This window comes from Herpailurus yagouaroundi, unplaced genomic scaffold (genome assembly GCF_014898765.1).
Source record: "Herpailurus yagouaroundi ecotype Mexico unplaced genomic scaffold, PumYag 28, whole genome shotgun sequence".
Taxonomy (NCBI): Eukaryota; Metazoa; Chordata; class Mammalia; order Carnivora; family Felidae; genus Herpailurus; species Herpailurus yagouaroundi.
In genome coordinates, this window is record NW_024412376.1 from 39429865 (window position 1) to 39454222 (window position 24358).

At 39.7% G+C, this 24358-nt stretch overlaps 1 protein-coding gene across 9 annotated transcripts in view; it reads right to left on the reverse strand.

Moving 5' to 3' along the window:
- The window catches only part of DCLK2 (doublecortin like kinase 2), a 155594-nt gene that overhangs the window by 60657 nt on the left and 70579 nt on the right, over nucleotides 1-24358 (reverse strand). For all 9 annotated transcript variants that reach the window (XR_005789405.1, XR_005789404.1, XM_040472616.1 and 6 more), the window contains exon 3: nucleotides 1611-1713. Coding sequence is in view for 7 of the 9 variants with exons in the window: in XM_040472616.1 (XP_040328550.1) it covers nucleotides 1611-1713 (103 nt within the window). In the remaining 2 variants the exon portion in view is untranslated. The remainder of the gene's footprint in view (nucleotides 1-1610; nucleotides 1714-24358) is intronic.

A 24358-nucleotide genomic window follows, 5' to 3' on the forward strand; every position in this document is an offset into this window, starting at 1 on the left:
AATTGTGCATACTATATTACAGGCACTAACTACTTTACCTATATTAACTCATTTAATCCTCACAAAATCTTATCAAAAAGCCGATTACCCCCAGTATGCAGAAGGTTAAGTAACTGGCGAGGGAAGAAATCAGTAGCTCTCACTCACCTTTCACTATTGGAGGTCATCAGTAGCTAATAACAAAAACTATGAATGATAAAACTGGCTGCGGAAGTTTGTAACATACACATAAAGCACAGAGAACAATGACTGCTACATATAGTACGTGCTCAGTAAGTGTTTTGTTGTTGTTACCCAAATTAACTTTATAACCTAAGATATATAACGTATTAAAGTGTCTCAACTTTCTAATTTACTAATATTGATATCAAAGAAATATTACAAAATGGAAATTAAGCTAAAATCAAGGAAGATGTAAAATACATAGGATAATGCAAACACACAGTTTGTCAACCTTAGTCATCCCTGAGAACAGGGGATTATGTGTATTAGCACACATAATACACATAATACATAGCACACATAATACAAAAGGACATTCCTTGCACTTCTTTCCAGTGGTAGTACCAGTTTAAACCAGGGCCAGTCCAACAGAATATAAAACAGTACAGGAACCCTCAAGGAAATGTGGCAGTAGTGAAAAAATGAAACAAAAACAAAAAAAGTATAGATAAATGAGGCCCAAGCACAAAGTAGATAAATTATCCCCAAGGTAACTGACACAGAGTAACAAGAAAGAATTACACAAGGAAATTTGGTACCACAAAATGTATCATCTCAAATTTTAACAAGTTTATGGATCACACTATTTATTTGGTAATACGTTTCTCCAGTTCTGGATGGTCAGAATCACTACAACTGGAAAGGGGATACCATCAGCCTAATTTTTGAAAAGCCAACTTTTTCGATTCATGAAATTCAAGAGTGTATCTCTAACATCCCTCTCCTATGGGAAATGTTATGTCTGTAGGATTTCATTTAAAGAGGAAATTGACTCTCAGCTAAAATAATTAGTATTACTGTAATAGGTTTAAATTAATTCAAGACAACAGGGTAAAGTAATTTTCCAGAATCAATACACTCGAACTCACTGGAGTTATTGCTAAAAAGTTGAAAACTGCATACTCTGGAGAAAGGGGTTTTCTTATTGTATCAATGTAAATAGCTTCATTTTTTTCCTGCAAATATGAACAATGCATGTCATTATTTTTTTTAAGTTGCAAACAGAACGAGATAAAAAAAGAACCTGAGACAATTATTATCAACAATTTAGTTATTATCCTTTTACATATCCAATTATGCACATGGAAATTCTATCACTAACCATTTCAGATTCAATGCAATCCATATATTTATGGTGGCAGAGCCAGCCCCTGTTCTGAAAAAGGGCAGGAAATCCATTTCAGAGACAAAAGAATGCAGTAAAAAGAGAACTAAAATGGCTAAAAATTGCAAAGGACTTGAATTAAATTTTTTGTTTGTTTTTTACAACTAGGCAAATGCTTTCGTTAGTTCAAAAAGAATACGGCCAATGTCCCCTTTCTTCAACATGCCAGACTACCCCAAGCCTCCATTTCAGAGTTATCAAGACGGTCAAAGAATTGCCTTACCACTGTGATCCAGGACAAAGTCATCTTGGGCATAACGGAATTTTTCAGGTCCACAAGCAATAAAAACATCATCATCACCAAAAAAGTCTTGCAGACAAGTAACCTAAAAATTAAAAAAAAAAAAAATCACATCCAAGAAATAAATTAGAAACATCAGAAGTAAATTAGAAACCTTAGAACTAAAATAAAAAGTCAGCAAAATTCATATTTGCAAGCCTCCCCTATAATACTGAGTTGGAATGAAAATCGATTTCATGTCATACTACATTTCCAAGCACTCTACTCTTCACAAAGCACTTCCACACGCTTTCCCTGACCTCAGAACAACAGAACAAGGAGTTCAGAGCTGGCATCAATATGTCTGTTTCACAAGTCAAGTGGAGGACATACATGCAAGGTGAAGTGAAGTTTTCCACGTCTCCCTGAATAACCGGCGGCAAGGCTGAGGTTGATGGAGGTCTCTGTTCTCAGTTTAATTTCTTCATTTCTCCCCTTCGTCATTCTTCTAACAACTCCACTTCCCAGCTGTGTGACCCTGGGCATGACTTCTCTGTACCTCTGGTACAACGTGCCTTAGGTTGTTTTGGGGAATAATGTATGGAAACTGCCTGGAACAGTGCTCAAGGTGTAAATGCTCATCTCCATCACCAACATGATCATTAACATCAGAGGAGGCTTCAGGGCCCTTATAAGGCCCTATACCTAAATGTATAGTCTTAATTTCATATTCTTTTTTCACTCCCTGGATCGCAACACACACTGTCTCATTTTGAGATTCCACAGAAACTGGATCCCCCACAGGGAGGACATTCATCCGCTCATCCCAGTGTCGAGGACAACTATCCTCCTAGACTTTGGACATAGGTAGGTTCCACTTTTACCTGTTTTTCAACTGGCTACATGAGATCCTCTCTTTTTTAAAGTACTCTTTTCCCAGTAATAATTATAAAGTTTAAAAAAAAAATCATTGCTGGGGCACCTGGATGACTCAGTCAGTTAAGTGTCCAACTTCGGCTCAGGTCAAGATCTCACAGTTCATGGGGTTCTTAGAAGGATTGAGCAATTGATTTTATTACAAGGAAATATTTTATCTGGTACTAAATGTGTTGGTATTTGACTAGAATAAATGCCAAAGTAGACCATTAAGTTCCTTATTATATGGAAAAGAAGTATTTAACAAGTCTAGGGACTATAAGAGATCAAAACAGTGGTTTTATATTATTTAGAGCTTCCTAATCAATCTTCTAACAATTTCACCTGTCAGTGTTAAGTTTGGCTTTCCCAAACATGGTTTCCAAGAGATGCCTGCCTCCCTTTGACTCAGTTTCCAGGCAATGAATGCACATTTGGTTAAATAGTTAACCAAATTATATAACTATCAATTAGGCTCCAATTTGCCTCAAATACTACTCTCAAGGAATGGTCGTTAAGAAATGAGTAAGTGACACAGCTGGTTTAAACAAACATGTATTTTGACTCAGGACACGACATACCTCCTAGAGTGTTAAATTTGTTTTGAGCATTTATGATGTGCCAGGCACCATTCTAGATGCTATAGAAACATTAGTAAAGAAATAACAAGAGACAAAAATATCTGTCCTTCCAAAGCAAGTGTGAAAAGAAACACAATAAAAACATGTAAGTAAATTTATGCAATATTAAAAGGCAGTAAGTGCTATGAAGAAAGATGAAGCAAAGAAGGAGAACAGTAAATGCATGGATGGGTGTTGCAAAACTAAATAGGGTGGTTGGGGAAGGCCTCGGGCAAAGGTTACATTTGAACACAATATTAAAAGAGACCAAGGAACAAGCACGTGGGAAAAGTGATCTAGGCAGACAGCACAGAATGTGCAAAGACCCTGCGGAGAGATCACACTTGGCACATTCACAAGAAAAGTCCTGGCATACAGTAAAAGAGGGGGAAGAGTGGATCAGAGAAGTAAGGGGAACACAGAGCAGATGACATGGGCCCCTGTCAGCCATTGGTAAGGGCTCTGCTTTACTCTGAGACATAAAACCATTGGAGGCTTCAGAGCAGAGGACCATCACATGACTTCCCTTTTAATAGGATGACACCATGCTCAGACTAGACTGTAAAAGAGCAAGCATAGACAGCATAGTTGGAGGCTATTGCTACATCAGGCAAGAGATGAGAATGGTTTGTGCAATAGTGTTGGGACTGGAGGTAGTGAGAAGGGGCTACACTACCCCCTTGGATAAGGGGATATGAAAGAAGAGAGAATATGATAGCTCAGGGTTTTTGGTTTGAGCCACTAAGAAGTTGGGATTGTCATTAACCCTAATAGGAGAGAATACAAGATAATGGACAAGTTTCATGGTGGAGAGGGTGCTCATGAATTCAGATTTGGAATATTAAATGTCAAATGGCTATTAAACATCCAGGTGGAGGTGGTGGGCAGAAAGTTAGACATACACAAATCTGAATTTCATGGGGGAGATAAGGGCTGGAGGTAGAAATTTGGGACTCACCAGCATATGGATGGTATTTAAAATCTTGAGATCAATTATGGCAATGAATGCACCTAAGGAAAAGATCTAAAGCCTGAGCTCTGAAGCACAGTAACATTATAAGGTCAAAGAGAAGAAGCAAAACCAGCAAAGAATATTGAGAAGGAGCAGCCAGAATGGGAGGAAGAAAAACAAGAGTCAGTAGTATGCTGGACAACAAGTCAAGTGTTTCAAGGATGAGGGAGGAGAGAGGAATCACCTGTGTCAATGTTACCAACAGCTAAGTAAGATGAACCTTGTGAAGTGATCACCAAATCAGCAACACAGAGATTGGTGGGCTCTTAAAGATGAAAACTAGTTTTAGTGGAATGGTTAAAGAGAAGGTCTAATTGCAGCACCTTTTTTTTTTTTTAACCTTTTTAAATTTATTTTTGGGACAGTGAGAGACAGAGCATGAACGGGGGAAGGGCAGAGAGAGAGGGAGACACAGAATCGGAAACAGGCTCCAGGCTCCGAGCCATCAGCCCAGAGCCTGACGCGGGGCTCGAACTCACGGACCGCGAGATCGTGACCTGGCTGAAGTCGGATGCTTAACCGACTGCGCCACCCAGGCGCCCCATAATTGCAGCACCTTTAAAAAAGAATAGCAGAGGGTCGTCTGGGTGCTCACTTGGTTAAGTGTCCAACTCTTGATTCTGGCTCAGGTCATGATCTCATGGTCATGAAATCCAGCCCCCCCTGTTGGGTTCTGTGCGGAGTGTGGAGCCTGCCTGAGATTCCTCTGTCTCCTTCTGCCTCTCTCGCCTGCTTGTGCTCTCTCAAAATAAAAAATTAAACATTTTTCTTGAAAAAAACAATAGCAGAAGAACTGGAGACACGGATATAGACAACTCTTACAAGGAGCTTGGACTGGAAAAAATGGGAAGATTAGCAGAAGGAGGAAGTGGAGTCTGTGGTTAGCAGAATTTTTTTTTTCTAATTTTTTAAGAAAGAAAATGAGAATAAGAGGGAGAGGGGTTGAGAGAGACAGAGAGAAACAGAAAAAGAGAATCTCAAGCAGCCTCCACACCCAGTGTAGAGCCCAAAGCAGGGGCTCAATCTCAAGACCGTGAGATCATAACCAGAGCCAAAATCAAGAGTTGGACACTCAACTGAGTAAGCCACCCAGGCATCCCTGAACTTGCTTTTTAAGATGAGAGAAATAACACAATACTATGCTATTGAAAGGATCTAGTAGGCAGGAGAAAGATGGTGGCACAAGAAAGAAAGGAGAGACCTGCTGGAGCTGTGTCCCTTTGTAAGAGAGAGGGGATGGGAACAGAGTGCAGAAGGTAATGACCTTGCATGAGACCATGGTCAGTCTTCCCAGCAAAGGAATCCAGGTGGATGCTGCTAGGCGGGAACACCTGGTGGGGCTGGCGCACATTTCCCGATTGCTTCCTACTTCACCGAGAAAACTGAAAACAAAGTCATCACCTGAAAGTGAGGCTGAGAGAGGATGTACAGCAGGTTTGAGGAGGAAGAAAAGGTGTAAAATTGCAATCTGGGATTGTGGGGAATTACTCGTTATTAGTTTAATGAATACCTGTTGCCTCTACTCTGAAAGGGGAAAGGAACAGGTCGGATTTGCTATGTCCTCAGCAAAGGCTCTTATTTAAAGAAACTGTACAGTGTAGTGTCTCTAACTAAAAGAGGAGCCCTGCCCCCATCCGGGTCCTGACCCTAAACCCTCTGCCTACCAGCTCCCCATCACACCCGAATAATGTGGTCCAAGAGGGAAACAATGATGGCCTCCAAGCAGCATTAAGGGTCCACCTACGACCCCACAGTCTGCATGACAGAAACTCTTGGTTCTGAAACAAAAGAAGTTATCCAGTCCATATATTGTTTTAGAAAAATCACAACCTTTAAAGCTGGAATTCTTACAATTTCATGGGGTTGTATCTGACTAGTCAAGAGAAGAAAACTGATATAAACACAGATGATAGACTGTACTGATAATAAGTAAATAAGGAATGAATGGGAATATTCTCTCCCTCTACTGCTGCTGATTTAAAATACAAGTCTCCATGGGCACCTGAGGGGCTCAGTCAGTTAAGGTCTGACTCTTGATTTCAGCTCAGGTCATGATCCCAGGGTCATGGGATAGGACCTTAAGATCCTTAAGATTCTCTCTCCCCTCTGCCTGTCTCCCCACTTTCTCCCTCCCTCCCTCTCCCCCACCTCTAAAAAAATACAAGTCTCTGTTCACATTTTCCACAATATAGATATGGACTGTTTGGACTGTCATTACTATGATCAACAAAACCGTAAAGTTAAAACTCACTAGTAAGAGAACACCAACAGAGAAGTTGATGAGTAAACCAAAACTAACATCCGTGGAAGGAGAATGAGTAGGTTTCAGTTGTTTTCACTTTCACTGTAGAGGAAACTCACCTTATGGTATTAACTAAAAACACAGGAAGCATTTGCTGAGGATAAGCTTTTGTATCATTACACTGCTGAGCCTGAACCTGACCACCTCACCTCCTCCTTTTTTTTTTTTTTTAACATGCAGAAACCTTAAGCAAGATACCAATTTCATCTGATCTTTAAAGACTAAATGTGATCACATGTGACAGCAGTGGTTATTTCTTCATTTTCATTCATTCATGGCCTCAAATACATTTGTTTGTTTTTTTAGTTTATTTTGTGGGGCTCCTGGGTGGCTCAGCTGGTTAAGCATCCAACTCTTGATTTTGGCTCAGGTCATGATCTCATAGTTCACGGGATCAAGTCCTCTGTTGGGCTCTGGGCTGACAGAGCAGAGCCTGCTTGGGATGCTCTCCCTCCCTCTTTGCACCTTCCCCACTCACACGTGTTCTCTCTCTCAATATAAATAAACATTAAAAATAAACTTTCAAGTTTATTTTGAGAGAGAGCAACTGCATGACAGAGTGCAGGGGAAGGGAGAGAGAGAGAGAGTGGGTGAGAGAATCCCAAACAGCTCCATGCTGTCAGCACAGAGCCGGATGGGGGACTTGATCTCACTAACTGTGAGATCATGACCTGAATGGAAATCAGGAGTTGGACATTTAACTTACTGAGCCACCCAAGTGCTCCTCTTATTCCAGTAGGCTGATGGTAGAAACTATTCTTTAATATGTACATATAAACATATTTATAAATATTTCACCAGTATATGTATACATGTGTGTATATGTACATTATATGAGCCACATTTCTGTATGTAATTTCTGGGAGTTTAAGATATCTTAATTTAAAAAAAGGATATCTGAATTTTTCTGGCTCTAACTGGAGCCCCATGCAGGACTTGATCCCATCACCCTGGGATCATGACCTGAACTGAAATCCAGGGTCAGGCAATCAACCAACCAAGACACCCAGGCACCCCAAGGTCAACACTTTTAGATAATGCAGAGGAAAAGAGACTGTGAGCATATCATTCCAATTTTATGCTAAAATTATATTTGTGTAATGCTAAGCCTCCATATAATACAGTCATTATTTGCCCATGCTTACATTTTACAAGCATATGGACTACATATTTAATTGTTCCTAGTAGTGTCCCAAACTCAGTCAATACTTTTCAAAGTGAAATATCTGACAAAATGCCAAGGTCGGATGTAAGCTAAAATAAATTTCTCATCAATGATGAAAAATGGTATTTCTCATCAACGGGAATCACATTTATCACTGTACATTCAGTCTAACATTAACCAAAGTACCTATAATATGCCAGGCATAAACAAAAGCCAAGAAGCATGCAGTCTACTGGTAGAAATGGACAAGAAAATAACAATTATCATTCAAATTACCATTCAAAATGTTACAATAAGACAATACTACAATGGAAGAGCACCCTGACAGTTACAGGAATAAAGAAGCACAAAAAGAACATCTCATAAAATAAAATACCCAATGCCTTGAGAACATTTCATACATTTGAACACTTACATAATTCTTTTATGTTTTTCAACATATTTCTTGTTCTTTACCTGTGGTGGTCTCATTCCTTTTATCATAAATTTTAAAAACTGGGATTTAACACTGAGTTATTGGCTGTGTCACTAAATGCGACTCTGAAAAGAACACATCAATACGATGAATAACATCTGAGAATCATTCTTAACAAGGGTGAGGAAAGTGTATCAGTTTAGAAGACCTCTTACTGTCTGCTTCTAAATTTTTCAATACAAGAAGCTATTCAGGAATAATGGATGTTATGTGGTTCATGAAAGAAGCTACATAAACCAGGGGGAAGTGATATTTCTGCTAAGGTACAAAATTAAAGCAATCAGTAGGATCTAATGGGGAAACATCCAACTGAGAAATAATATATCTATGGGAGCATATCTAAGCTTTCCAAAGGAATGTGGGCCATTTAAAAACAGTAATTTTTCCTATCCTTTAGGAGACAGATTAATTAGGTCAGGGTGACTGGGTAGCAGCCATAATTTTAGTGCTAGTTCTTAACAGATTACATAGACTAACAGATTCAACTATTTTTTTTTTATTTCCCTATTTGTTCTCCTTTGTTAAAGGAGATAGAAGCAGATACAAAGGCTTGAGGTCTCACAAAGATACGATGCATGTATTAGGAGAATAAAACCTTTCCTTAAAAGAAAAAAGGTAGAGGATACAGAGATGTAATCTTCCCTGAACACTCACTCACATTATGAATGAGAGGAGGTCTATTTATCCTGACCCATTGGCACACTTTGGAAATCTTGCATTTCTTCTCCTTTCCAGAGTTACAAAGGTGCTGGTGGTAAAACAGGCTGGATTTCCAGAAGATCTCTTCTTACTATAAAATTCTAAAATCCAAGTATTTTAGTTTCTAAGAAAAGCTTAGGAGACTGTGTCCAAAAAGTTAAGTGCAGAAAAAAAGGAACCCTATTTTAAATGGGTAAATAGCAACGTCCACTGGGATTTCTGTTTCAGCTTCATACATCCTCAAAGAAATCTTCAACGAAATCTGTTGCTCCTTACAAATCCAGGTGTACCCTTAGTACTCTGTAATTCGCCCAACATAGACATTATCATTGAAGTAATTGCCTGGTTTTGTGTCTGGACCTCTCACCAGACTGTGAGCTCCATACATTTAGGCACACAGTCTTATTTACTTGTGCTATAATTCCAGCACAGTACATAACATCTAATATAAAAGGTTCGTTCAGTACATTTCTGTTGAATTAATGAAATGCCCTGAATCCCATTTCCTCCAAATAGCCCTTCTCTAGAGGCTCCACACTCTTTCAATCAATCTCTATCAACTCATTATCATGCAAGGTAGTCCTTGTTCCCAGATTTATGATATTGGCTTTCTATGCCAAGATAATCTATAACCTCTTTGAATACACCAGCCAAATCCTATAACTCTTTAAAGAAAATATTCAGGGGTGCCTGGAGGGCTCAGTCTGTTGAATGTCCGACATTAGCTCAGGTCATCATCATCTCATGGTTTCTGAGATCAAGCCTTGTGTTGGGCTCTGTGTTGACAGTGGCCTACTTGGGATTCTCTCTCTCCCTTTCTCTGCCCCTTCCCTGCTTGTGTGCTCTCTCTCAAAAATAAACATTATTATTTTTTTTTTTTAAGGGGGCACCTGGGTGGCACAGTTGGTTAAGCATCCAACTCTTGATCTCAGCTCAGGTCATGATCTCACAGTTCCTGAGTTCAAGCACTGCATCTGGCTCTGCGCTGATGGCGTGGAGCCTGATTCAGATTCTGTGTCTCCTTCTCTCTGCCCCTTCCCGCCTTGTGTTCTCTCTCAAAATAAATAAACTAAAAAAAAACAAAAAACAAAAAACAAAAACAAAAACAAAAAAGAAAGAAAGAAAATATTCAGCTGTTGGTTCAAAACCTTCTTGAGATTGTCCCGGATGAAATCTGAAACTGGCCCCTTGTTTAGTGGTCAGGAAAAAAACAAAGAGGCAGACAACTGCAGGTTGGTAGATGTCAGTTTTAACCAGCAAAGGCAGCTTACAACTGGATCCCCACACTTGCCTGTCAAACCTTCAAAGTTCACATAGAAGTCTTAACTGGATTCAGTCACGTATATCATGCAGATATTCTCAACGCACATAATCTCAAAGCTATGTCTTTGGAGCAGCCCCTGGGAGTGGAGAAGACAAGCAGAACCCACATTCCAAGAACAGGGGAAAGGGTATGGAGCCTCTGACCACCCACATCCCACTCACAGGTCAACCAGTAGTCACGTCTTGATGATCTCCCCCAACATCAGCAAATACTTCATCTAATTTTGGCTCTAGATACCTTAAAATAATTTTTAAAAACTCATTTTAGATCATGCAAGTTCTTTCAAAAAGTACATTCCTTACACATCATTATTTCAGGGTTACCTGAGAAAAATTACTTATGAAACCTACTACTGCAACCATCTGGTAGAGGACATTTAAAACAAAGCAATTTGCTATTAAATCTGCCACTTGGTGCTAGTCAGACTTGAGGATGTATTAAATAAGGGTCTCTTGAGATACTTTCCAAAACTATTTTATTGAAAATTTCCAAGACCTGATAAGATAAAAATGCAAAAGAAACATCATTAGGTCTCAGTAAAGGAGTAGTTTAAACTGGCATTAACTTATCTAAATACAGTCCGGGTCAAAAATCTCAGCTCCCATGAAATACTCATCTTGCAGAACAAGAACTACATTTCATAGAAGAAATGGGGTTGAGACAGGGAAACTGAGGGTCTCCATGAAACTCTGCTCTTTGCTTCCCTTCCTGTTTCTATTCTTGCTAGGATCTGCACCCCCTGCCATACACATGCCTTAATGTATATCCTCCTTGTAAGGGGTAAGGAGTTAATGATTTCTTTGGAGTCTTCCAGCACAACAGACAACATCTAAGGACTAAGAAGCCATCATGTCCATATTCCAGATCACTGGCACTAAATATCTCAATGCCAAGACCCCCTGGCTCCCAGGAGTGACACCTGGGTCCTTATCTTTGTTCTAACGACCAATTCCAGGATGCCTAAGAGAACACATACATCAGACCATGATCCTCAATAAAAACCCTCAGCCCCAAGCAAAGACAAGACTCCCTCCTTTCCTGAGTCTCCCAAATGCTCTGTACCTGCACTCTCTCTGTACCTTCAATAAACTCTGCTTTCACCTTTTGCTGGCTCGTGTTTGATTTCTTCTACTCTGCATACAGACAGGGACCCTCTTGGCTGATCCTGTGGGATCCCACTGTGGGTCCTTGGACCTGGCCTGCCAGCACAAGGAAGATGAACATCAGGCATATAAAACATGCATTGGAATTTTCTATAGATTGTCTTTAATTTTAACTGTGTGTATGAAAGACACAGAGCAAGATTAGGAACAAAGGTCCACATCTGTTAAAATTAAAGGCTTTCACATCAGAGTGCAGTTTTAAAAGGCTGTCTCTACTAAAGAGTAAACCAAAAAAAATTTTTTTTTCTAACTTACTTCTAAAGAGAATTTGAAAGAGCTCAGAAAAGAAGTCGAGGAAGTGGCTTACATTTGAAATTAAACTTATTATATCAGCTTTTAATGGAACTGCACTGATACCCTTTATTTCTTTCCTAAGAAATGAGCACAAGTCATAAATTGCCAGAAAGGAAGTGCATTTAATTTTGAACCCCCAAAGACATTTCTACCATATATAATTTTTCTACCATACAAACAAATGGAAATACAGGTTTTTTTTTAATATGTAAAGAAAATCCAAATGATAATTTTAACATACAATAAAGGATAAACCTAATAACTGCCAAGCCATTATCTTTCTGTGTCTATTGCTAGCATGGGGCACTTTTTGTTGTTAAACACACTGCCTTCATAGATACTTGAAAGCTATAAATTCACCATAACTAATATTATCCCAGCCACACACCACCACCTTTTGTTTTTTTAAAACCAGTTCTATACTTAGAATATAAATTCTGCTTAACATAAACAGGAAAACCCATATCTGAAATAAAGAAAAGGTAAATTATTTGGATCTTCCAAAATGCTAGGAACAACCACCACAAAAACAAATTCACAAGTCAGTAAGCAGGGACTGGGGTCTCCCCATTTCTTTACCCTCTACCCAGAATACAATCCGCATAAATAGTCTCCTTTGTTCCCAGTAAATGTTGGCTAGCCTACAGTAAGGGAAGGATCCCTTTGTACAGTAAAAAGAAAGCTACTTAGAATAGCAATGTTTTTCAGCTTCCTGTAAAACCATTCAGCCAGGCACTAGAGACCCTGTGGTTGCCATGGAAACAGAACTGAAGCTAAGAGAAGACAGTACTTGACAGTAAAGGGCTTCTCAACTGCATCTACAGACAACTCCCGACATTTAGTTTGTTTCCATTAAAAAAAATACTGGACCTAACCTTTCCTTTCCCAGTGGGGCCTTTTCATAATAATGGCTATTCACCTATCACAACTAATCACAGAATCTTGAGATCAAAGATTCAGTTTCAGGAAATACCTCTGTTAGCAGGATAAAAATATCTTGAAAAATTCATAGCTATTTGGCTACCAAATGTATTCTGGAGGAGAGACAATGATCACTCTTTGTAGAAATGAGGTAATTTTTAAGCTGATCCTCTGACTGCCCCCACCGAGGATCCCAGTGTTAATTCCTACAGGAAAAAAGTTTCAAATACACTCTAGAGCTTTCCGACACTGGAAGGAGGCTGCCACAAGAATTTAAAAGAATTCAGGTAAGGAAGTCAGAGGAAACCTATTATGGCAACCATTATGAGCTTTCCTCAAATCCTGGGCAAGCTGGAGCTGCACATTTGCAAGTGGGTGTGACTGGAACCAGAGTCCACACTCTCCAGGATTCTACCATCTTCAAATAATAAACACGGATGTCAAACCACAGGCGTTACAGAAGGGGAAACTGAGACCCAAAGTAAAAGGAGGAAATTTTTTCATTAATGTTTATTTATACTAGAGAGAGAGAGAGAGAGAGGGGGGGGGGAGAGAGAGAGAGAGGGGGAGAGAGAGAGAGAGGGAGAGAGACAGAGAGAAAACACATCTGAAGCAGACTCTGCAGACAGCAGCAAGCCCTATGCAGGGCTCGAATTCATGAATCACAAGATCATGACCTGAGCCAGGTCAGATGCTCAACCGACTGAACCACCCAGAGGCCCCAACGGTGGCAATTTTCTAATTCAAATTTTTCTGTTTCCAACAGAAAGGAATAGGGAACAAGTATGAAACATCTAATTCTATATACTCTACACAGTGAGTCTCATCTACACATGAATTTCATTAAACCCCCAGAACAACCTTAAGTAGGCACGGGGATTACCATTTTCAACAAAAAGAAACAAAGGCTCAAAGAGGGTAAGTAACTGGCTCAAGGTCAAACAAGCAGAGGAGAAGGAGCTGAGTCTGACCTCTGCCTGTGTGACTCTTTGTACCTGACCACACACTGTGTCACAGCATGATCTACAATTTATGGAAAACAACGTAAGAGAGCTTACGGAGATGAGTCAGGAGAGCTTTTATACATGCCAAAATCCAAATAACCAGACCACTTTTCTAGGTACTTTTATGAAGTAAATGAATGGCAAGCATGTAAACTTATGTTTAGGATTTATCTTTCTTTTTAAGGATCAATTTCTAAGTAATGTCATAAGGTCCATAAAAATTCAGGCCAACTTTCTGTTATTTAGGGAATACTGAGTATGTTCTGAAATTGATAACTTCAAAAGAATTGGCCAACTCTCTAAAAACAAATTATAAGCACAAGTTAGAATCATATGGTTTTAGAACAGGACTCCATTTGCTGCCAGACTGGACATGCTAAGGGTATAAACACGTATTAACAAATATTATGACCTTTAAATTTTTAACATAAAGGCAAAACCTGCAATATTTTCCAGAAATTTAGTCTCTGCATATAAAAATCCACCATCAGATTAGTCCACCCTCATGGCATCAGTTCAGCAAATGGTGAGTGCATCCAGGTAGTTAAAACCTTTGGAATCAAAACAAAGAGATCCATTAGTTAAGATGGTGTGGAAAAACTTGGTCAGTAAATTCTAGACTCGTTCTGGAAAAACCAACCACTCAGCACTATGACTACAAACACCATCCATCACTATGCTGTAATATAGTAGGGCTATTTAGGTTTGTAGGAAAATGATCCCTATTAAAAATTTTTTTAAGGAATCATGTCCACTTTTTATGTTGCTTTCATCTTAATAAAATTATTTTCCTCCTTCCTTGCCATTATGCTCTGAACTTTCACTTGTGTAATTAAAAAGACCACCCAATTTCCCTTTCAGCAGTCCCCCTGCCTACTTCTAGTTTGCTGCATTTAACATCAGTGGGCTGAGGGAGAGATTAGGTTTAGGAAACTGGTAAGCGCTAGAGGCTTTGTGCCCTAATTTCACACTGTGCCCAAACTTCCCTTTACATATTTCCTAGTTTTAAGCTGTTGGGTCCAGCCTGGTGAGTTGACCAGACCTGAGTCCAAAATAAGTGGGGCAGTTCTATGCTGCAGAAGACGTAAGATTTTGGTTTCTACAGCTGCATCTCTTTTCACATGACAAGGACTCAAAATTTTCATTTTCAAACCAACATAAATCCTACATGAAAAGCAATGAGAACATTTTTTCCCAGTGCAAGCTTCTTAGCAAATGAAAAGTCTCGCTTCCAGGCCAAAGAAATCCTCTGAATAAGTTACATGCCTGTGGCTATTGAGAAACGGAAAGCATGCCATACATTCGAATTATTTATGACAACATTTTTTAAATGAAAGTGATATTGACTGAGGCAAATACCACAATTAGATTTTCCTGTTTAAAAGGCACCTGTTCCTGAAACACAGCCAAAACTTGTTACACTAACATATACATAACTGATTTGCAAATTGTTAGAACAGTACTTAGTTTAGGAGAATTCAAAACAAGAGAGCTCAGCAGTTGAGATTTATGTGTTTATCAAGACTCACTGTAAATATGCAAATACCCAGAGGATTATATCTATTGATTGTGCACCACTACTCTGATTTATGTGGAACTTAAGAATAAAGGTATAAAAAGTCTTTTTTTGAGGTTCCATTTCAAGGTAATTTTATATATTTAAGTAATCTAGGACCAGACCAAAGACTATAGCAAATAATGCCCAGCTTCCAGAGTTAACAAAAGTTATTAGGTCATGCTTGCCTGAGATCCCTTTAATATCTGCAACTAAAACATTATAAAGTTAAAATCTCTTTTGTTTCTGGTCCCCAAGCCTCATTGCTCCCTCCCTCCTTACCTTAGGTCTATGCCACCTGAGGAAAATACTGTCAAGTTATTTATCATGGGCCCTTCTAAGCCATGTTTTTTGCCCTTATTTTATAGATGAATATATCCACAGACAACCAAAAATATTGTTCAGTATGTCTTTAAATTTTTATATAAGGTGTGACACAACTTGTAACTTATATAAGGTGTGAAACAATTTGTCTTTTGCCTAGCTTTGATTTTGAAACCTCACCAGGTCTTAGTGCTTCTTATTAATTCCCTTTTTCAACTCACTGATCCAGTCCTAAAATTCCATTTATAAGATTTTTTATCATTAACATTAGTCCTTTTGATAAACTGCAAAGAAATTCTGCATACCCTCAATACTTCCAAATTCTTTCAAATAAATGTCTGTTTTCTCAGAATATTCATTTTAGTGTAGATATTATAACCATTATAGTGCCCAAGTTCTCAGATGGCAGAAAAGATGTATGAGTCAATTCTTTCTTTGCCCACAACACTTCATCTCCAATTATGAGAAAGGAATGTACAAGAAATGCTTGACATCTAGGTCTAGAGATTTAGGCATAACTGTTATTCCAAAGAAGGGTTTCTTGACCCAAAGGAGTATAAACCCTGGAAAAAACAAACAATTTTTAAATTACTAAAACTTGAATTTAGCTACATATAAGCTTTCAGAAGAAAAATCTACAAGGTGACTTCAAATTACTAATTCATAGAAATGGTTCCTTTCAAAAGACAAAGCTAAAGAAAAAAAAAAAAACAAAATCACAGGTCAGATTTATTCTACACTATAACACAAGACAGGTTTTAAAGGCACAGGAAACTTCTGTTTCATAGGGAATGCATAAAAGGAATCCCTCCCTAAAGAATTCCATAAGCTGGAAAATACTGATGAACTGTATGCATGCACAATTTCTTATCTTTTTCTTGCATCCAGAGAAATAATATTCTTTCAAAGAAACCTCTATTTATTTTTTGCAAATCTCCAGGGGTGTCAATTAAACTGAGACTGGAATCAGCAAGTAAGGGAAGTTGTCTGTAAGCATTTATCATCAAGTTATATGCCTTGCTTAGGGAGCCAGCTGTCTTGAATAACCATCCCCTCCCTGGGGCCACAAGTCTGGGCAAGAATGCTACTCATGTCAGAAACTCATGTCATTAGATTAGATTTGAATGGAAAAGCAAAGGGAACGTGGTCTCTTTGCTCCAGCTGGGATTGATTATCCCCTTCCCAACAAGGAGGCTGTTATTTAGCCTGAAAAGAAGAGCCTCCTTCCTTCTTGGATATTTTCCAATCCATCATGGCACCTGAGTGACTAGTAAGTACCCTGCCTTACAATAACCTTGGAGCCTCTCAGTTTCCCTCCAGGAAGACGTTTTAGTACATTATTTCCCCCATCAGTATGAACAGAAGTTACCCTTGGATTCTTGCGATGTGGCAAGGTTAACTTGGGAACCTAAGCAGGTGAGTAAAACCAGAAGGAATATCAAGATGGAGGTTTAGGGAACCTAGGTCAGCACGAGTTTGTAGCAGCTGAGGAGGATGGGGAAAAAAACATCCAGCACCTGGAGACTGTGTTCACCTTTTGCCATACTGTAGCCAGAGCACCCTGCACTGTGCCTGAGTGTAGAATACTCAGGGAATATTTACCCATGAATGAATGGATGAATAGCACAGAGAAGGGGACTCCAGGTTCAGTGACTCAAAGTATTAGATTCATAGGGGGTAGCTTTTACTACCAGCATATGCAGAGACATGGCTATGGAGAATCAAAGGGCTTAGGCAGAAAACAGACGTGAGACGGAGAAATGGAGGCAGGTCAGCATAGCAGTAAGGATCTGAACACAAGCAGGATGCCAAATGTAAGTAAAGGTTATCACAATATGCCCCATCCACCTATCTTCTACCACAAAAGTGGGTTTGTCACTAGCAATTTAAATAACTTAAAAGGAATACTCCAGCTTACAGCAAGGATAAATATAAGTGGGACCCATGTAGACCTCGTATCAGGAGCACTATGGACAGGAAGGACATGCTTGAAGAATAGGGAAGGAGCCGAAGACGGAAAGGGTTTCTCCCCCATGTTGATTGAGAGGCAGGAACTCCACTTCACCTTCCTAAAACAAGAAGCAATGCTGAAGGGGGTTATCGTCATCATGATATATTCTGCACATAGTGCAAGAAATTATTTAAATGCACAGAAATTACAACAACTACATCAACTCATTAGGTAGTAATTTTTTTAAGTTCATTTAAATAAATGAATGAACTTAATTTCTGAGAGGGAGAGTCGGAGAGAGAGAGGAGGAAAGAGAATCCCAAGAGGGCTCCATGCTGTGGGGCTTGATCTCACAGTTCCAGAGATCATAACCTGAGTTAAAATCAAAAGTTAGATGCTTAACTGCCTGAGCCACCCAGGTGCCCCCATTAGGGGATAATTTTTAAAGAATAAATATGAATCCTTCATAAATGTGAGGTCCAGGCCAAATGGCCCACAAAGTCCTTGCCACCACCTCCACCAGTTGGTGATAAACCCTGGCAGGGGACAAAGGATGAATTCCTCCTTCACAGCCTGGTAAAGGATGGCCCTGTTCCTTGTCTCCATTTCTGACATGTTCTGCCTTAGTCTGGCTTGAGTCCCAATTCCCCAGCACAGACATACTCATCTCACTCTCCTCCAGCTCCAGAAGGACTAGCTCATAAACCAAGAAATTAGTTCTATCCTTAATACCACATCTTGAAATGGCAGTTGCCGTTCCTGTTTAGTGTGTGGTGATTTTCTTCAGTACTTCCCAAAAAGTATTCAGAATGTCAGCCAGCGCTGTCTTGGGTAACAGTCTTTGGCTGAAAGACCCTTACAGGCTAAATAGTCTCACCAACAGAGGAATCTGATGAACAAAGTCTGCAGCATATTTTTTTAAGTGCTGTATTCACACTTAAAAAACAACACACATTATTTCTTGATTTATTCAGAAGAATGGGGTTCTGAAATGATTATGTTTCTATTTTAATAAACACTCAGGTCCCCCTTCTAAAACGAAGCATGGCCCTATAAACAGCTAAGAACAAAGTGGCTCATGATTGCATTAATTCACAAACGCGGTCCTCAGCTTCTAACAAACACGACTGGGTATGGGTGTGGAATGGGACCCTGTTCTAAAAGAAGTGGTCTTTCCACATTCTCTTCTCCTTCAGAGACCACCCTGGAGATACCGAGGCCAATAAGCAGCCTCTTCATGAAGAGGTCTGACAACGGGCACCAACTTCAATCCTTCCACCCCAGGACAAACAGGATGCTGAGGGCTACTCAGAATGGGAAATGCCGTGTACCTCTTGCCATGCAAGAGAGCTGATAGGAAAGACGACTTGAAAGTGGCTCTGTGGGTGTGCACACACACACACAAGTCTGCGCTTGTCCGGTGTGTCCTTGAGGGAAGCACTATTGTCTATGTAGTGGCCAATGTGGTTCCCGGGGCTCGTTTCCTGGGTACTGAAGTGCACTGTTTGAGGATGGTTACTGCTAACAAGTCATGTTTTGATATACCCACCTTCCTTGCCTTCAGTACAGTGGGATTAATAATCGCGGAAGATTCATAACCCTTTCCACTTCACAAGAGTTCAGCAATCCTTCCCTCTTAAATCATCAACATCATTGTGGGATAAATAATTTGAATATGACTCTCATCACTGCCATGAGCTGTACATGTAGCAAACCCCCTTCTGCTCCTTTTGTTTGAATTGGCTTGGCTCTCTTTCCCCTCCCAACCTCACCCAGAAGCAGCACTCCTATTAAAATTCATGATGTTTCCCTCAATGCAAGTGTCTGATTGCAGCTGTCAGTTTCCCAGTTCAAGGATTTTCATACTGCCTGAGAGGACAATGTGAGGCTCGCACTGCTACGGAAATAGGTCAAGCTCAATTTTTCTATTTCAGCTCTGCTGCCAAAAGTGTAAGGCTTTGCCTTCTAGAAAAAAACATGTCCTCTGGCTAGGCTCAGCACTTAAGAAGAGGTGAAGAGGGCACATTTCTTTCCCTCACCAGGGGGCACCACCACGGTTTCCTTACACAATGCCTCGGAACCTTTGTTCCATCACTGGCGACTCTCTGGAAGAGCCTGTCTTTTTGTTCTTTGTGTTATCATGCTTCACAGACATTGAGACACCAAACGAAATGGACCACAACAAAGACGAACTGAAGATAGAGCATCAGACACCAAAAAGATTCACCCTGTTGAGTTGGTTGGTTTTTTTCACCCTGTGCTAGCTACCTAGAGAATGAAGGACAGGCGAGTGGAAACCAGAAGGTCTGTTATACACAATAGAGCCCAGAGCCATCTCCCCAACTCCTTTCCCCTCTCCTCACTCCTACACATGCTTACACTCTTCTACGTGGGGCAAATGCTGTGGAAACACTATGTAACAGGGAAGGAAGAGGACAGAACATTCTTAAATTCTCAAAAAGTTAATATAATCCAGGACTACTGCTGAATTATTGGATGTACCCACAAAGGACATAGCAATTTATGTGGCACTAAACCCCAAGCCCACCCCATTTTACAGATGTGGAAACAGAAGCTGGTAAGTGAATTCTTTAAGATACAAATGCAGTGGCAGGGTTAGGAAGAAGCCAGGTACCCTTACTCCAAGGGGCTCTTTCTACTTTACTCCTAAAACAGGAAACGGAGACAGGCATGCCAAAGAGAGACAGGTAATGAAACATCCTGAATCCAGCTAACTTTTCTTGTACTGTCTAGTGAAGATGAGAAAGAACAAGGCATCCTAAAAAAAGAACACCCACTAGAAAGAGGAGACCTGGATTCTAACACCTACTAAACTTTTTTTGTTCACCTTAAGAAATTTATTAAACATTAGTTCTTTTACTCATAAAAGTTATTTATTAACCATTAGTTCTTTTACTCATGAAACTAGGGGCTTGGAACACATGATCTGTAGATTCCTGCCAGTCACACATGAGCATGTCTCCCCACATATATTCGCCATGCTACACGGTCCTGGCACTACATCAAGCACAGAGGGGATTAAAAGAAATGAAAAAGAGAAGACCCCTTTCATCAAAGAGCATTCACATTTCTTTCCCACTATCTGTGAAGTCGAGCCAGGTCTTCAAGCATATAGAACAAAACAACTCGGAACACATTATGTTTCTGAACACCTACCACTACAAGGCACAAGGCTTGCTACTGGAGGAACAACAACTAGGAGTAACAGATGAATGGTCATCTCTTTAAGCAGGAAAGAAGATGTATACCCTGTGAAAAGTGAAATAATTTAGCCCATTACAAAATGGACTTGTTTGCCAATTTATCTTCTATCCAGTCAGATCCAGATCCAAGATGAGTCTGAAAGGCCTTCTTATGAGGTAAAATAAGTAGGCCAGACTAGCCAGAGTGAGGGGTTTAATTCCAATGGTAGAGAAACTGGGGACAAGAAGGGACAGGACAATGGAGATTGTGGTAATGCTGACACTATTTCCAAGCATGAATTATATGCTATAGCCAGTCTGGTCTTCTAGAACATTCCATAATCATTTTTACTTCTGTACCTTTTCATAGGCTTTTTTCCTACCTGCCCTCCCTGTAACCCCAGTTCTCAAACCCTTCTGCCCTCTCAAGGTTGAGATCAACTTCTATTCTTTAGGAAGTTTCACTTCAGTTAAATACTGCTATCCCTTTCTTTACCCCTGATAACATTACTTTCTACATCAAACATATTAAATTTTCATTTAACTTAACTAAGATTATTTTTTGACTAATGTTATAATGATCTATATTTTATTTTTAAAATGTTTTATTTTTAAAATTTTTTTAAATTTTATTTATTTTGAGAGAGACACAGAGAGAGCAAGCAGGGGAGGGGCAGAAAGAGAGGGAGAGAGAGAATCCTAAGCAGGCTCTGCACTATCCGCGTGGAGTATGACATGGGGCTCAAACCCACGAACTGTGAGATCATAACCTGAGCCAAAGTCAGACACTTAACCGACTAAGCCACCCAGGTGCTCTGTTGTTTTATTTATTTTTGAGAAAGAGAGCATAAGTGGGGAGGGGCAGAAAGAAAGGGGGACAGAGGATCCCAAGCAGTTTCTGCACTGATAGCAGCGAGCCCCAAATTCATGAACCATGAGATCATGGCTTGAGCCGAAGTCAGATAATCAACTGAGCCACCCAGACACCCCTGATCTCTATTTTATATGGGTATGTCATATCAACAGGACTGTAAATTCTTTATGAGGCATTCAGACAATACAGATTTTTGAGTCCTAGAGTTAGAAGTTACCAATGAAATCATTAAACCCAAATTCCCTTAGTTTATAGGCAGGGTAAACTGGGATGATACCTACAAGAGTCCAAATAAGTCACAAATACATGCTAAGAACATTGTGAACCTAGCTACTGTAGAAGGGACAGTGTAGTTACTAAAAGTGGGTAACTGCTGTTTCAATTTCTGTAACAATCATTTTTACACATGAAAGCTCTCTTTAGATGTCTCCATCATCAAAAGTACATGATTTTGTTCGATCAGTTCTAAACTTATGGTATGTCAAAGCCAAGGTTCTGCCACTAAATGATGATGAAAATGTGGTCAGGTAACAGCCTCTTAGTATTTCAGCTCCAAGTTCCTTCTAGAAGGAAAGAAGATACCAAGATTAAGTAATCTATAAAGAACCCTTCCACTGTAATATACAATGTTTCATTTCCCAATATGAGAGGGAACATCTTAGTCTTCTATGATCCATTCCTCTCCTACAGTCTGTGTATTTTCTACCCATTTCCTTCTCATTCTAGCCTAACTTTGAAAAACTCTAGTTTCAGATACACTGAACTGAGGTCAACTTTTCTCACAACTGCAGTTGTCAGAAAACATTTTTAATGATTTCCTCCTTTCCCCCCTCCAGCTATAAGCAGTTATTTCTTTTCTCTAATTTTCTTCCAACATTACCTGCAACAAGGGTTTCCAGATAAAACACAAGACATCTAGTTAAATTTGAATTTAAGTAACAAATCAATTCGTAGTAAAAGTATGTTCCACACAATTTATTTTCTAAATCTGACAAAACTCTGCCAGCATCCCTTAATGAACGATAGTGTTCTTCAGTCTTACGCAGGAATTTTTAGAAATTAATTTTTATGTTGGAAATATTTTAGTAATTTTCCAAAAGTAAAGATCCTAGTTATGGCAGATGAAAAGTCTCTCCCATAAGAATTAGCACTCTTCACCTGGGGGAAGCCAGCACACAGGAGCCAAGAGTCTTTGCCTTAAGCCAAGAAGCTGAGAAGAAAAACAACAACAAAAGTGAAACCTGACCAACACAAATGCAACAAGTGGACCCTTCTGCTACCCTTGCGTAGTAATGGCCAAGCATGCTCTTACTGAGCCCTAGGATGCTCCTAACACCTTTTAAACATCACATCTCCAGATCAAACCAGATCATTTCTCTTTGACTTTCAGATGCAATGTCACCTTGGGGGAAATAGTTTGGCTTGGTAATCAGCTCAACAGAATAAACAAAAATCTACACTTGATCAGTGAGAAATGTTGATTAGACATTTCTAGAGCACCAAAACTGATTACATAAAAGGACACATGGAAACTAAGCTTCCATTAATGGAAGCCCATTACAGTCTTAGGACTGCAATAGCTGCCACACACCCAGAAGTATGGATCTCGGTTCCTGTCCTAACAATCTAATGGTAGCACCACACAGAAGTACAGCCCCTTCCCTTTTTTGAGAGGATTAGAAAACCACAAGGTATAATGCTTTTCTAGCTTTTCCACTCAAGTATTAAAGTCTCGAAAGTTAAATTCTATAGGTATTAACTGAAGTCTATAGTTTTATTTGACAAATAACTAGCAGACTGGTGCAAGGTCAGAAGGCAGAAGCAAACCACCTTCTTCTGTAATTTTATAGGAAACCTTCCATGAATATTAAATACATGAAAGGAGGCTCCTTCATAGTGACGTGTGTAGCCACAAAGAAGAGTCTGCCCTTCATAAACCAAGGAAACAACTCCTGCAAAGGCCCAAAGAGCTGCTGTCCACAGACCTGATGCCAGACTTCTGAAATGTTTATATGTCTGTCTCTCTTCCCTCCAGGTGAAATAGATAATTTGGGGACATTTTTTTCCTTGAAATGAGAAAAGCACATACTAAATTGCCTTTAACTAACAGTCCTCTGATGAGTGCAATTTATCTCCTGAATATGAAAGAGAATTCCCTCAACCCCACCCCAGTAATGTGCCTCCCAAGAGAATAATGTACCCAGGCAGGCCCACAGAGCTACTCTTTAATCAGAGGCTATTTTACATGATCACAGTCATCATTAGGCAGTGTTCCGCCCACCATTTATCCCTATGACAAGCAAGAACTCTGAAAAGGAGGCAAGGCTCCTGCCATTCAGGGGAATCTGAAAAAAGTCAGAAGCACTGCTCTTTGAGGGTTGTCTCCTAATCAGAAAAGGACCAGCAATCAGCTCAGCGAGGGCCCACCTCTTCTTGACAGTGCACAAAGATTACACGAGCAGAGAGGACTTTTAATCACTGCTTGGAGCAGTGCTTTAATTACAAACTCAGATAAAATATGCATTAACATTTGCATCTTGGGTAGTCATTTGTCACACACAAAAAAACAGGAAAGTGTTTAGTCCTCACACAAGTTGGCATCCAGACCTTCACCCCTTTGGGGATAAAACACCAGGGAAACACTCCATTTCACAAGCAAACAAGAAAGGAACAAATGGAACTTTGGTGAGATTTTTAAACAAATATTGTATTGGTATTAACATCTGAACTCTCTGCCATGATTAGAATCCAGACTCAAACGCTGGGTAGGCCACTTAAAAGTAACGTAGATAACACCATAAATGTAACTAAAGGATTCAGGGTCGCCTTTTGTTGGTTCTAAACAAGAGACTAAGATACAACATCCAAAGGTTCAAGGCTTCCACTCATTTTTTTACAGGTCAATTTATGTCCTCTCTGAAATAGGTTCTCTCTTCCAAGGAACACTCAC